This window comes from Sorghum bicolor, chromosome 5, assembly GCF_000003195.3.
Source record: "Sorghum bicolor cultivar BTx623 chromosome 5, Sorghum_bicolor_NCBIv3, whole genome shotgun sequence".
NCBI lineage: Eukaryota > Viridiplantae > Streptophyta > Magnoliopsida > Poales > Poaceae > Sorghum > Sorghum bicolor.
Window position 1 is genome coordinate 60,297,784 of NC_012874.2, and position 12,997 is coordinate 60,310,780.

Sequence of the window (12,997 nt, forward strand, 5' to 3'; positions counted from 1 at the left end):
CTCTCGATTGGATAGCACCAACGGGCCTGCACAGGCCCCCCCAAACGTGCCTCGGTCGGGAGATGCACAATCAGATGCTGCATCGGCAAGAAGAAGCCGGGTGGAAAGATCTTCTCCAGCTTACAAAGCAACACAGGTGCCGCTTTTTCCAACTCATGAGCGACGGTCCGAGATATCTCCTTGGCACAAAGCTGGCGATTGAATTTTTTATCATAGCCTACACATGTCTCAATATGAAACCTCGTCAAGTTTCGTGATTTTCTGACTTCGTATACATTTAATATAATTTGAAATCAATTTTCTAAGAAGTGGCTAATCATGTCACGCGCAAAAGATGCGCGGAATTTGATTCCAGTTTGTGCGTAGGGACTCCACACACATCAAATAACATGAATAACATTTTTGGAAAGACTACAATGAATTATTCCATGCCTCTGCAGTTCAAATTTAAAACAGCGGGAAAATTACGACGAATTGAAACAAAATTCAAGAAATATATAAAAAAAGTGAAAATTGTGCCAATTTTTAAAATTGTGTTTAAAATAATGTGATTTGTGCCCACCAAAAAATTGGACTCAAAAATAAAAAAAAATCTTTGCCGAGGGCTGAGGATGGCCCTCGGCAAAGGGGGTCTTTGCCGAGGGTCCCAGGAAAGGCCCTTGGCAAAGAATTTTGTAAAAAAAAATAAAAATCCTTTGCCGAGGGTCTGACGGGAGGCCCTCGGCAAAGGCTGACGGGGCTCGGCTGCCGTTACCCAGGACAATAAATTTGCCGAGGGCTTCTTTGCCGAGGGCCTTTCTTTGCCGAGGGCCTGGCCCTCGGCAAAAGCGTCTTTGCCGAGGGCTTTTGTTTGCCGAGGGCCTCAGTTGGCGGCCCTCGGCAAAGAAGGTCTTTGCCGAGTGCCCGAGATTTGGCCCTCGGCAAAGCCTCAGGCCCTCGGCAAAGAACGAGTTTCCAGTAGTGAATACCAAAGCCGGACTATGGTTAGGGTAGGTTTTTTCTGATGAAACACTACTATGCTAGAACAAGCAATCATTGTTAGGGCCATTGTCAGTCATTCTGGAGCCAGCAGTGGTTGCTTATCACTCGTGGTTCATAAGCCTATAGGATCCAGAAAATTTATTGGAAGCGCTATTCACCCGAAGTCACCTATCATTGCCAGCTCAAACCACCATCCATCAGTGAAATACGACTGCCGGGTCATGCGACAAACATGTAGTGGTATGTGTCATATTACTGTTAGCTAAGGATATGACCCCCAACATTGATATATTACTGATTGGTCATGCCACGAGCTGGAAGTGATATTTTCATATTACTATCGGGTTTTAAGATGACCGGATAATGTTCTTTAACCGCTAGATCCACCTAACCTTCATATTTATTGATTCACCATTGTTGGATCCTACTATCACCATTGCTTCTGGTTAGAAAATAATTCTCCAAATGCCCTGCCTGTGACGACCTCTTATAGTCCAACAAGTCATTGGTTCACTATTTGTGTATCTATGTCTAATAGTAAAGATACAAAATTTCTGCCACTAATTTTTTCATCCAGCCTAATCACTGATTCTGTCTCGGAACCCGCTTGTGAAGTCCCACGTCTGATTTTCTTTCCTGTGGAGATGTTCCCATCTGTGTCCTTTATCTCGCAAAGTCCCCGCATCCATTTTTTCTTCAATGATAACGTTATCTTCCTTGGCCCCGCGCGTGCACGCGGCACGGAGGTGGCCACGCGCACAGACGGCGGCTCGGCTCGGCCTCGCGTCCTCGCGCGGCGCGCGCGCTCGCCCAGGCGGTGGCCGCCCGAAGGCACGCACCGCGGCCTGTTCGGCGTGGGTGGGCTCGGCTTGGCCGGCGTGGAGGCGCGAGCGGCAGGCGGCCCGCCTGCGCGCGACTTAGCCCCGGCGGGCGACCGGCAGCGGCCGGCACTGAGGGCCCGTGGGTGGCTCGGGCGAGACCAGCGCTGGAACCCCGTGCACCCGACGGCCGGCTCCTTCTGGGGCGTGGGGCTCGGCCTCGGCTGCGGCGTCGGTTGGGGCCCCGGGTTCGGGCATGAGGTAATTGGGTACGTCGGCGCCGGGTGCGGTGTGGGGTTCAGCGTTGGGTTCACGCTCGCCGGCGTCGGCATCGGCCTGCCGCAGCACGGCCTCATCAGGAACCACGAGCACGGTGGTAATTAGTTATGCTCTGTTCTTAATTTTTTCCCTGCAAAAATAATCATACGGTTCATGTTGGTGGGACTAATTATTGGATTTAGTGGGAGTTTCAGTTAGTGCAGTACTATTATTTCTACCTGATTTTGTGAGAAATAGAATGAAAATTTGGGTCAAGTAGAAAGTAATTGGCGAAATCAAATGTGTTTTTAGCAGCATGGTTGCCATGCCCTGGAGGGGATCTTCAGTCAACCATGCTTCATCTGTCCTTGTTCATCTGACAGTATGTTATCATTACTAATGCACATTAATTCGCAGGCCTCTGTGCCCAATTGTTTGCTTGTTCTGCAGTAGTTTGAAGTTCTTCCTTGAAGGCTTGAAAGAAGAGTCTACTCAGTGTCAATATTTTTTATAGAAGTTTTTGTGTCAGCTTCAAGTTCAATTCTGGCATATGCATTCTTTAGATTTAGCCTTCGACGTGAAACTATTGTGGCAGTCATGGTTGAGGAAAACTATTAATTGCATCAGTCACTTAGTAGTTAGCGTAGAAATTCCCATGTCTTGTCTTGTCTGGTTTATTTTTCTGGCAGGTCACACTATTGCTATGTAAAATTAGCACAGATCACCATTGACATTATGCAGTTAACCAGACAACAGATGCTAGATTTGGGTGTGAATTTGGTTGACTCAACTTCTTTCAGGTTACTGCAACTTTCCACTCTATGTTTATGACATCTGTGATGAAACTACCCATTAAACGTTGTGCTTTAGTAGCTTCCTGAGGCTATTTATTTCTATCATCAGACCCCATACTTGGACCTACACCATGTCTCTACCATGTCTATAAATAAGAAGAAATATTCTAGTTAACTAATGCCTATTTGCAATCTTAATTTCATATATTGGATGATCAAGATGTCTTCTTTGCCAATTTGCTAGGTGGCTGTCTTGGTTGCATTATCAAATCTGCAACTCGAGCTAAGGGAGATATGGGGCTGCAGTGGCAAAGGCAAGGCTGTTGCCTGTGCTTTGTCCAATGTTACTCCTTTTAGTAAATGTTTAGCTAGTACTCTCAGTTCTATAGTTATGCAAAGAGTTTGTTATGTTGATGCCAAATATTTGGAGAAGATTTGGATAGATGGGTGCCAAAAGTCTGCGCGTCTTGTGTACTTTGTTGTTATGTTGATGCAACACTACAACATATTTGTATTTAGTGGATTCATATTGGACTACAAATAATATATATAATTGTGGGTATTAGGTCATATTAGAGTGATGTACACTTGTTCCTATTCAAGTATATTAAATATATTTAAATTGTATAGAAAAAGCTATTTTACCTGCCAATAAAGGCAGTCGGCAAAGAGTCCTTTGCTACCTGCCAATAAAGGCAGTTGGCAAAGAGTCCTTTGCCACCTGCCAACAAAGGCAGTCGGCAAAGAATTTCTGTTTTGAAAAAAATTAAAAAAAATTAAAAGAGCCTTTGCCACCTGCCAATAAAGGCAGTCGGCAAAGAAATTCTGTTATAAAAAAAATAAGAAAAGCCTTTGCCGACTGCCGCGTGGCAGTCGGCAAACGGGATGTGCGCTGTCATCTCCCAACGACGTTCGTGCCCTTTGCCGACTGCGATACTAGCAGGTGGCAAAGGCTTTGCCGACTGCTTTCCTCTTGGCAGGTGGCAAAGATTTCTTTGCCGACGAATTCTTTGCCACGTGTTCTTTGCCGACTGCCACGTGTAAAACAGTCGGCAAAGCCTTTGCCACCTGTTTTAGGGCCTTTGCTGACTGCTCTTGGCAGTCGGCAAAGAAGGGAATTTCAGTAGTGGTGTGCATTATCGAGTTCATTTTTTCTCTTTTTTTCCCTTTCGCTTTCTCACATTTAGTTGTGACTTTTTTGTTTCTTCTTTTTTGTCTCCTGTTTTTTCTTATACATACAGAAAAATAGAAAATAATGAATATAGTAAGTCTTTGAAATTCTAATCCTTTCCTAATAAATAAATATTTCCATCACTAAGGCCTGTTTGGAAGGCAGTAATTTTTCCCTGTTCCCGAACTCATTCCTATGAAATTTCTGCATAATTCCTGTGAAATCCATGCGTTCCAAATGGGCCCTAAGTTGATGGAATTTTAATTATATTAGGAATAAAGCTTATAATATTAGGATCTGGACGAGGCGATGGTCTAATCAATCCGTGGACTGAAATCTAGTTTGTAATCCAATCCATTCTATATCTACGTACCTATTTATATTCAGATCGATCGATCTATCTATCTATCTATCTCTCTATCTCTCTCTCTCTCTATATATAAGCTATGCACATATATCAGTCCAAGCTTCCAAGCTGTCTGCATATACCAGTACTATTCTCAACGAGGACAGACATGTCAAAATCGAGAGAGGTCTACTCATCAACGATATTAGAATTATATATTTGATATTATTTCTATGGATCCACAAAACAAGTCGCTAAATTACATATTCTCAACGAGGACAGACATGTCAAATTCTTGCTCTACCAGCACATAAATAGTGTGAAACTAAAGTTATATATATTTACTTGTAAATATTGTTGTGCCCGCAAGAAAAAAACCTACCATTGGTTGTTTTTAGTTCAATATAAAATAGATATAGAATAATGTTGCCAATAATAACTTATATTAGGGATGTCATAGTTCTCATAAGATAAAGTATAGCTTTTAAATCTTATAGAAAAGATAAAAATAAATAGATATGTAAAATCGTCATTCTTGTTTCTCATTAATGTGCCCATTTATTTGTGATTGCCGCGGAAACCATAACAATAATTCACAACAGAAAAAGTAGAACCTATATAAATTAACGGGTGTAAGTGACACTAGTACAGAGAAGAGCTTTAGCCCCGGGCCGTAAGAGCCTTTAGTCCCGGCTACGGAACCGGGGCTAAGGTTTCGGGACTAAATGTGCCACCTTTAGTCCCGGTTCCGAGGATCGGGACTAAAGGTCCACCTTTACCTTTAGTCCCGGTTGGTAACAGCAACCGGGACTACAAGGCACGCCAGGGTGTGCCACCTGGCCTCCACTTTTAGTCCTGGTTGTTGCTACCAACCGGAACTAAAGACTTTTTTCTTTTTTCTTTTTCTTTTTATTTGGTTTTCCATTTAGGGTTTACAATTATGTTATTGTTATTTTCGAATGCGTATTGTTTGCTGGTAGTTTATGGAACGCGCACCTATAATTTATATAATTTAAAGCATTACATAGAAATATACTATAAAACACTATATATATATAAATAATATGTATCTATAGGTCCATAATATAATATTTACACATGTGCTTCACGGACAAAGTATTTACAACACAATTTATCTCCGCCACTCAAGCATCGTACAAATGATCATCGTTATTTGGTTTCATTGGCTCCTGATGGTTGAAGTAGCACTCGCCGCCAGGATTCAGGACTTGGTCGTTAAGAAATCCTACGATTATCTCCTAAATTCCTTTTAGGCGCACCGCATCCAGCACCTGCTCCTTCAGCCACATCTCCTTTGATAGACATTAAAGAAAAAAGTTAGAGGTATGAATAGGATTTATTAAATAGCAACAAATAAATGAAATAAACTTATTATATATACATGTTACATACTTTTAGGTGCTCAAGATTAGTTCTTTTGGCATACACCGTCATAAACTCGCACACATAGTAGCCACACAAATTGTTGCCCGGTGTCTGCCGTAGAACCCACTGAAGTAAGATGGGCTTTGAAAGTGCTGCATTCAACTCTGGACGGTGTTTCTGCACGAACCCAGCCCAAACCCTAGCAATAAAACGATCATTATTAATTATCCATTACCAAGTTAAAAGAGCAGAATTTAATATATAGAGATCGGAGTTATCCTTGGAAAATATCTATCATTTCTTGGTAATCGTCCTGTGGTTTTCTCAATGAGTCATAGATTACCAATTGACTTTGCCAGAGATCAATGACAATTAGTATCCAATGAAAGCTGCATTTGTGTGCATATGTAGGAAAAATTAGTATATATCTTCATATTTATCTGATTAATTAGTTAAATAGAATGTACACACGATAACGACACTTACTTAAAGTTATAGATAAAGAGTATATATCTTTTATCTTTTTGGTTGATCAAGAACCTCCGTAGATTTCTCTCCGTTTGAGTTCTCCATAAGACATACGGGGTCTTGTGGTCTTTGAATACAACATTTGGATCCACAAATCCAATCTCCTTGTCATTTCTAACTCTGAGGTCCCTCATCATGTTTCTGCATATGTGTAGCGGGTTTCTGTAATTAGTTATATATATACTTGATAAGTTACAGAGACATTATTGAAAGGAAGAATCACTTACAGATAGAAGCAACTCATTAGAGATTTGTCAAGAGCGTCCATGTGGCATAGTTCGTGTAGCTCATTAAATTGAACATAAATAATATCATCACCACGGAAGTAATGATAGTTTCTAATTCGGACACAAAGATAGTCATCTGCTTTTCTGACACACGCTTCCATGTACCATTTGTTTAGCATGTACATTTGCGTTCCAAGCTTGCTGAGGGCCGCAGGGTTGTATAAACTCTTGCCATATGTATATTCCTTCTGCCAATGATCAATTTGTGGAGCACTTTCAATTGGTGCCCCCGCTATCATTTGGGCTAAGCTAAGACCAGTTTCCGCAAAAAAAATTTCAAGCTCTTCAAATTTTAAATCTGCCGGTATCTGCTGGTCTAGCACGTCAATGTTTGAACCATATTCATTTCCAATGACTAGCGGGGGCACTGATTGCTTTGATTGTTCCCCGAGCTATGCTACACCCTTGCGTGCTCTTTTCTCTTTCTTCTTCTCTTCTTCTATGGATTTCTTTAAAGTGCGATCATAGTCCGATAAAGATGATGATTCTTTCTGAGCTTCACGCCTCTTTTTTTGTTCAGCCTCAACCCTTTGTCGTAGATCTTCTGGCCGTAGTAAGGTGTACGGCTTCTCAGGGTTTCGCTTGGCTTCTCTTTCAGTCTTAAGTTTCTTGAAGAAACTATCCACATCTGATTTTACTGAAGCATTTAGTTCTGCATCAGTCTTCTCATAGGACAGCTTCTTAGGAATGATAGCTTGTTTCTTTTCGGAGGCTTTCTTTTTTGGCGGCGGGGAGGCCGACACATTTGATTGTGTGGCCGGCCTCTTCTTTTGTGCTGGAGCCACGTGTGGAGGCGATGGGGCGGCCGGTGGCGGTGTTGGAGCCCTAGGTGGTGGCGCTGGAGCCCTAGGTGGCATTGGAGCCCTAGGTGGCGGTGTTGGAGCCTGAGGTGGCGGTGTTGGATCCCGAGGTGGCGGTGTTGGAGCCCTAGGTGGTGGCGTTGGAGACCGAGGCGATGCAGTAGTGTCTTGCACTCCCTCGTCATCACCCGCAGCACTATGATATGTAGGTGACCACCTGTGAAAACAAAAGGTATATGAGTAAACCACTAACTAAGAGAATGCAAAATAAATTTAGTGAACAGATGTATAGTCAATTTTGATCCGCACCTAGGATTAGATTCATGACGAGGAGGTGGTGGTAGACTACTAGGTGATGCCCTAGGAATAATGATGTAGCGCTTGCGCCAACAAATAAATGTCTTCTCTCCATCACCTCCTTCAATCTCAAGCTGCACATTACTGAAGCCTTTGACAACTCTATCCACCGAGACACTAGCATATCCAGGTGGAACTATCACCCCATGGATTCTTGGTGTCCTCGTAGGGTCGACAGGAGTTACAACACTGACACCAACCAAGACTGTGGCAGTCCCCTGTGGAATGTGCAGCTCACATGTTGTCAGAGGTTCAGCGATGTCATCCACCGGAAAGTGCAGCCCCACGTCGTCTTGAATAGTTGGCATCTCCGTGGAAGCGCAACTACTTTTCAACTGTCCGGGGGGGCTAATGTTGACTCTAGGCTCTGATGCAGTTTGCCCTTGTATAGAACTTACTACAATCTGCACTTGTCTTTTGATCTCCTCGTTCATTCTCTCTTCAAGCGCTTTCTAACGCGCTATCGCTTCACGAGCCGCTTTGCCTGACTCAATCACCATTGCCTCCAACCTATGCAACCGCTCTGCTTCCTCTTCCTTCTTTCGTTGGCGGCTTCTATAAGTCGGTCTATCTTTAGGGAAGCCATGCTCCCATGATACCTCCCCATAGCCTCTGGTTCGCCCACCGTGTTCAGCAGTCTCCAGGGCGTATGTCAGCTCATCCTTTTCTCTATTTGGCTGCCAGGTGCCGCTTTCAACTAATCCTCTAGCATAGGCCTTTCTCTGTCCTACTCTCTCAAGCTTTTCGCCGTACACTATCTTTCCGGTCTCTAGGTCTATGGTTCCTCGTGACCAAAGAACCAATACTTGGCGCGCTCGGGCCAGTGCATTGATTCTGGTTCGATCCCTCTCCCAAGAATCTCCTGTTCTAGCTTTTGCCACTTAGGAATAGCAGTTCTGTAGCCACCTGAACCCAAGTGATGGTGGTATTGCTTTTGTTTAGCATTTTCTTGATTCTTAATCATCCGTGCCTGACCCTCTTCTGAGATCTTAAACTCTACAAACTCATCCTAAAAAGGCCTCAACTTGACGTAGGCCTTGTTGGTGAAATCTGGTGTCCGGCCTTATGCAACAAAAGTCTTATATAATGTCTTCTTCCAAGCCTGAAATTGTTTGGCCATCTTCTGCATAGCCCAGATTTTAACCTTCTCCTTCAAAGCTTCATCCTGTGTATCGAGTGTGAAATGTTGAAGGATATCTTGCCAAATCAATTCCTTGTCACGATCTGAGACAAAACTAATATTAGGGTTATCTTTCTGTTGCCTCCATTCACGAGCACTGACCAGGAGCCTGTCCCTTACAAGGTAGCCACAGTGCGCAACAAATTTTTTAGAATTAGCCCCAAGTACTTGTCCTGTACCGTCATCGAATTCCGATAGAATGTACCGACCCTCCAACGGCTTCTTCGGGCCGCGCACTTTTCTACTCTTCTCAGAAGTTGTCGCCGATTTAGAGGGTTACACAAACAAGTATAAATATATTAGTATAAATGTTATTTATTTATATTTCATATATATACATATATACTAGATTGTAGATAGACCTGATCACGATTGTCTCCCACAAGTTCTTCATAATCAGCAAAGTACTGACTCCCATCATCTTCGCCTTGGGGATCTGGATTGGCGCCGCTGTTGATTAGATCCATCATTGCATCATCCATGTTGTCATTCGGATTGGCCATTTCTGCAAAATTAATCAAGTGTTAAAAGTTTTTGACGCGATCAACAAAAATTATTTGGATAGGCTAAACTTGACAATATTCGATTATATCATATAAATTATAAATCTCATCTCAATATCTATCCCTACTAACTAATTACAACACATGATAAATTATATCATATAAATTATATAATACAAAAGATAAATTATAAAATAGAAATTATACATCTCATCTCAATATCTATCCCTACTAACTAATTACAACATAGGATAAATTATATCATATAAATTATATAATACAAAAGATAAATTATAAAATAGAAATTATACATCTCATCTCAATATCTATCCCTACTAACTAATTACAACACATGATAAATTATATCATATAAATTATATAATACAAAAGATAAATTATAAAATAGAAATTATACATCTCATCTCAATATCTATCCCTACTAACTAATTACAACACAGGATAAATTATATCATATAAATTATATAATACAAAAGATAAATTATAAAATAGAAATTATACATCTCATCTCAATATCTATCCCTACTAACTAATTACAACATAGGATAAATTATATCATATAAATTATATAATACAAAAGATAAATTATAAAATAGAAATTATACATCTCATCTCAATATCTATCCCTACTAACTAATTACAACATAGGATAAATTATATCATATAAATTATATAATACAAAAGATAAATTATAAAATAGAAATTATACATGTGTTCGTCCATTTTATTATTTTTGGCAAAAGACTTTATGTATATCAATTTTGGGAACATATTATTTTTGGCAAAATACTTTATGTATATCAATTTTGGGAATATATTATAAATATATAATATAATATAATATACTCTCTTCGTCCATAAAAGAATACAATTATGTGATTTGTGTCGATGAAACTAATTCAAATTTAACCAAGTTAATAGTATTTATTTCTCAAGAAATTATATGATTTGTGCCTTTATCATAACAATTTGTAACTTCGCTTAACAATATTTATCAAACAAACGAAAGTGCGACGATTTTGCCTTTAAATTGGGACTAAGGCCTTGTTTACTTCCCCAAATATTTTGGAAAATATTTCAAATTCCCTATCACATCGAATCTTGCGGCACATGCATAAAGTATTAAATATAGGTAAAAAAATAACTAATTACACAGTTTGTATATATGTAATTCGCGAGACAAAAAAATAAACATGCCACACTGTTCACATTGTTCACATTTTGCATGTAGGAAAAAAAACAATTTGTATATAGGTAAAAAATAACTAATCACACTTTTCACATTTTGTATAATTTTTTGCAAGTAAACATGGCCAAGAACGACAATAACTGCTCGGTGCTGGCCGGAGAAGATCGAAGCTCGGCGCGGCGCAAGGAGGGTCCTCGGCTCGGGCCTGCAGGGACCTGCAGGGACGAGGGTCGGTGCAAGGAGCTCGGCGGTGGCGGGGCTCCGTACGTCCTCGGCTCGGGCCGAGGACGAGGGTCGTCGGTGCCGCGCGTAGAAGAAGAAGGGTCCTCGACTCGGGTCGTCGGAGCTCGACGCGGCGCTCCGTACGGTCCTCGGCTCGGGCCGGGGACGAGGGGTGGTGGCGTTGGCGGCGGCGGCGCTCCTGGGCTCGAGACGACGGCGGCACTCGGCCGGGGACAAGGGTGCGAGGCTGTTGACGGTCCTTAAGTATCAAATTTAATTATCAAATAAACAAAGAAAAGGATCCAAATGAAATCAACATCTAGACTTAGGGTTTTATCTGACAGAATTCCACGAGTTTTGATGTTTGTCTATTTCTGTAGGGGGTTATCAGGAAATACGGAAGAAAGGCCCACACGTCGGGATTACATAGAGATATTAACGTGTCGTGCAATTATCTTACATCTAGAAGACTCCAGAAGCCACGAGACCGAAGCGGAGGCGAAACGGGGCCAGAGGCAGGGGGCCCGCCCTGTTTCCCTGGGCGCCCGCCCACCTCTGGAGGCCAATCAGGACTCTTTCTCTCGGAAGATCTCCACCGACCTAAAGGATCAAGGATAACCGTCCAATCAATGTCGGTTTGATCCAATGGCCCATATTCAGTTGAAGGGACTATAAAACCAGGCCCCCCGGCCCCTGGGGGAGGCACCCCTTGATCATTATTCATTATTCATAGACAGAGCAAAAGCTAGGGTTTAGAGATGAGAGCTCTCCTCTCTTCTCAAAACTAGAGTAGATCTAGATAGTAGCGAGATGGAGAGCGAAGGAGGATTAGAGGAGAGGCCGGCCTGTCGGTTCTTCCTCCGGTTGTACTTCGTCATGATCAAGCTCCAATCAAGCTTGCTCATGGGATGACTCTAGTAATCTACTTCTAATTCATTATGCAATTACTAATCATGTATATTCTGGTTCACAACTCTTTTGAGTACTTCTAATCTATAGGACGCTATAGGTTAGAGTTGTAGTATAGGTGTAAGCATGGTGCTTAGACCTAGATTACTTGTGGATATGCCCTGTCTAGCTGGATCGTGTGGTAGGCTGCGTAGGTGACAGTTACGTTGGTCCTCTGTAGTCCACCTCTCGTTAGTAGGACGGGTAGGGTTTATCGGCCTAAGGATAAGCATCCTTTGTGGTGTACTCTTATCACGTGGTTCGTCCCAGACATAGACATACCCCTTTAAAGTAGAGAAACCATAGTTATCCTCTCTATTCTGCTACCATTGCCCATATACTAGATTGCTCTATTCTATATTCCCATATTATCGCTCACAGTAATCTTACCTTTAATATTGTTCTTATTCGATTCTACCATCTTTCCTATTTACACCTATCTATCTATCTTGGTTAAGTTAGAGCGTAGATCAGTTCTCCCGTTTCCCTGTGGATACGATAAAACCTTTAACCGGGTAAAAGCATCAACGGTATCCGTGCGCTTGCGGATTATCTGTGTGCGTATAAATACCATAGTACACTCTAGTGCCATGCTGGGGATGACAACCTAGTATTCAAGTGGTGTTAGCAAGTGTCAACAAGCATTTTTGGCGCCGTTGCCGGGAAAACGGTTGCTGAATTGACTATGAACTAGCTTAATCATTTTCTAAAAAAATAAATATATATATATATACACTTTTCCTTTTATCCTTTGCCTCATCTCTGCTATTCTTTCTTCTTATCTAATCCTTGATCTCTGGTCTATCATGAATTCAAACATGTCTATCTATGAATTTCACAGACCTACGGGCACACATCTCGAACCACCAAAATCTTCAAAGCCTATCATAGCATCTAGTTTTGAGATAGACCCCGAATATATAGAATTTGTTCAAAAACAACCTTTCTCAGGAGAAGGTGAGGAAAACCCATACACACACCTAAGAGAGTTTTATCGAGTCTGTGACCTCCTTCGCATAGAAGAATGTCCGATGAGACCCTTAAATGGAAGCTCTTTCCGTTCTCTTTAACGGGAAAAGCTAGACATTGGTATAAACTCAAAGTAGGGAGTGTTCATGGAGATTGGAAGGAGTTACATAATAGTTTTCTTTTAAAATATTTTCCAATCTCCAAAGTGGCGGAACTTTGGTGTGAGATTATTTCTTTTAGAC

The 12,997-nt window shown here is 41.6% G+C and overlaps 1 protein-coding gene across 1 annotated transcript; it reads left to right on the forward strand.

The window, feature by feature from the left end:
- Positions 1,584 to 3,421, forward strand: LOC110435314. The gene is made up of 2 exons (XM_021460758.1): positions 1,584 to 2,175; positions 3,096 to 3,421. Exons 1-2 carry the CDS (start codon positions 1,626 to 1,628, stop codon positions 3,206 to 3,208), a joined length of 663 nt encoding a protein of 220 aa, XP_021316433.1. The 5' UTR covers positions 1,584 to 1,625; the 3' UTR covers positions 3,209 to 3,421.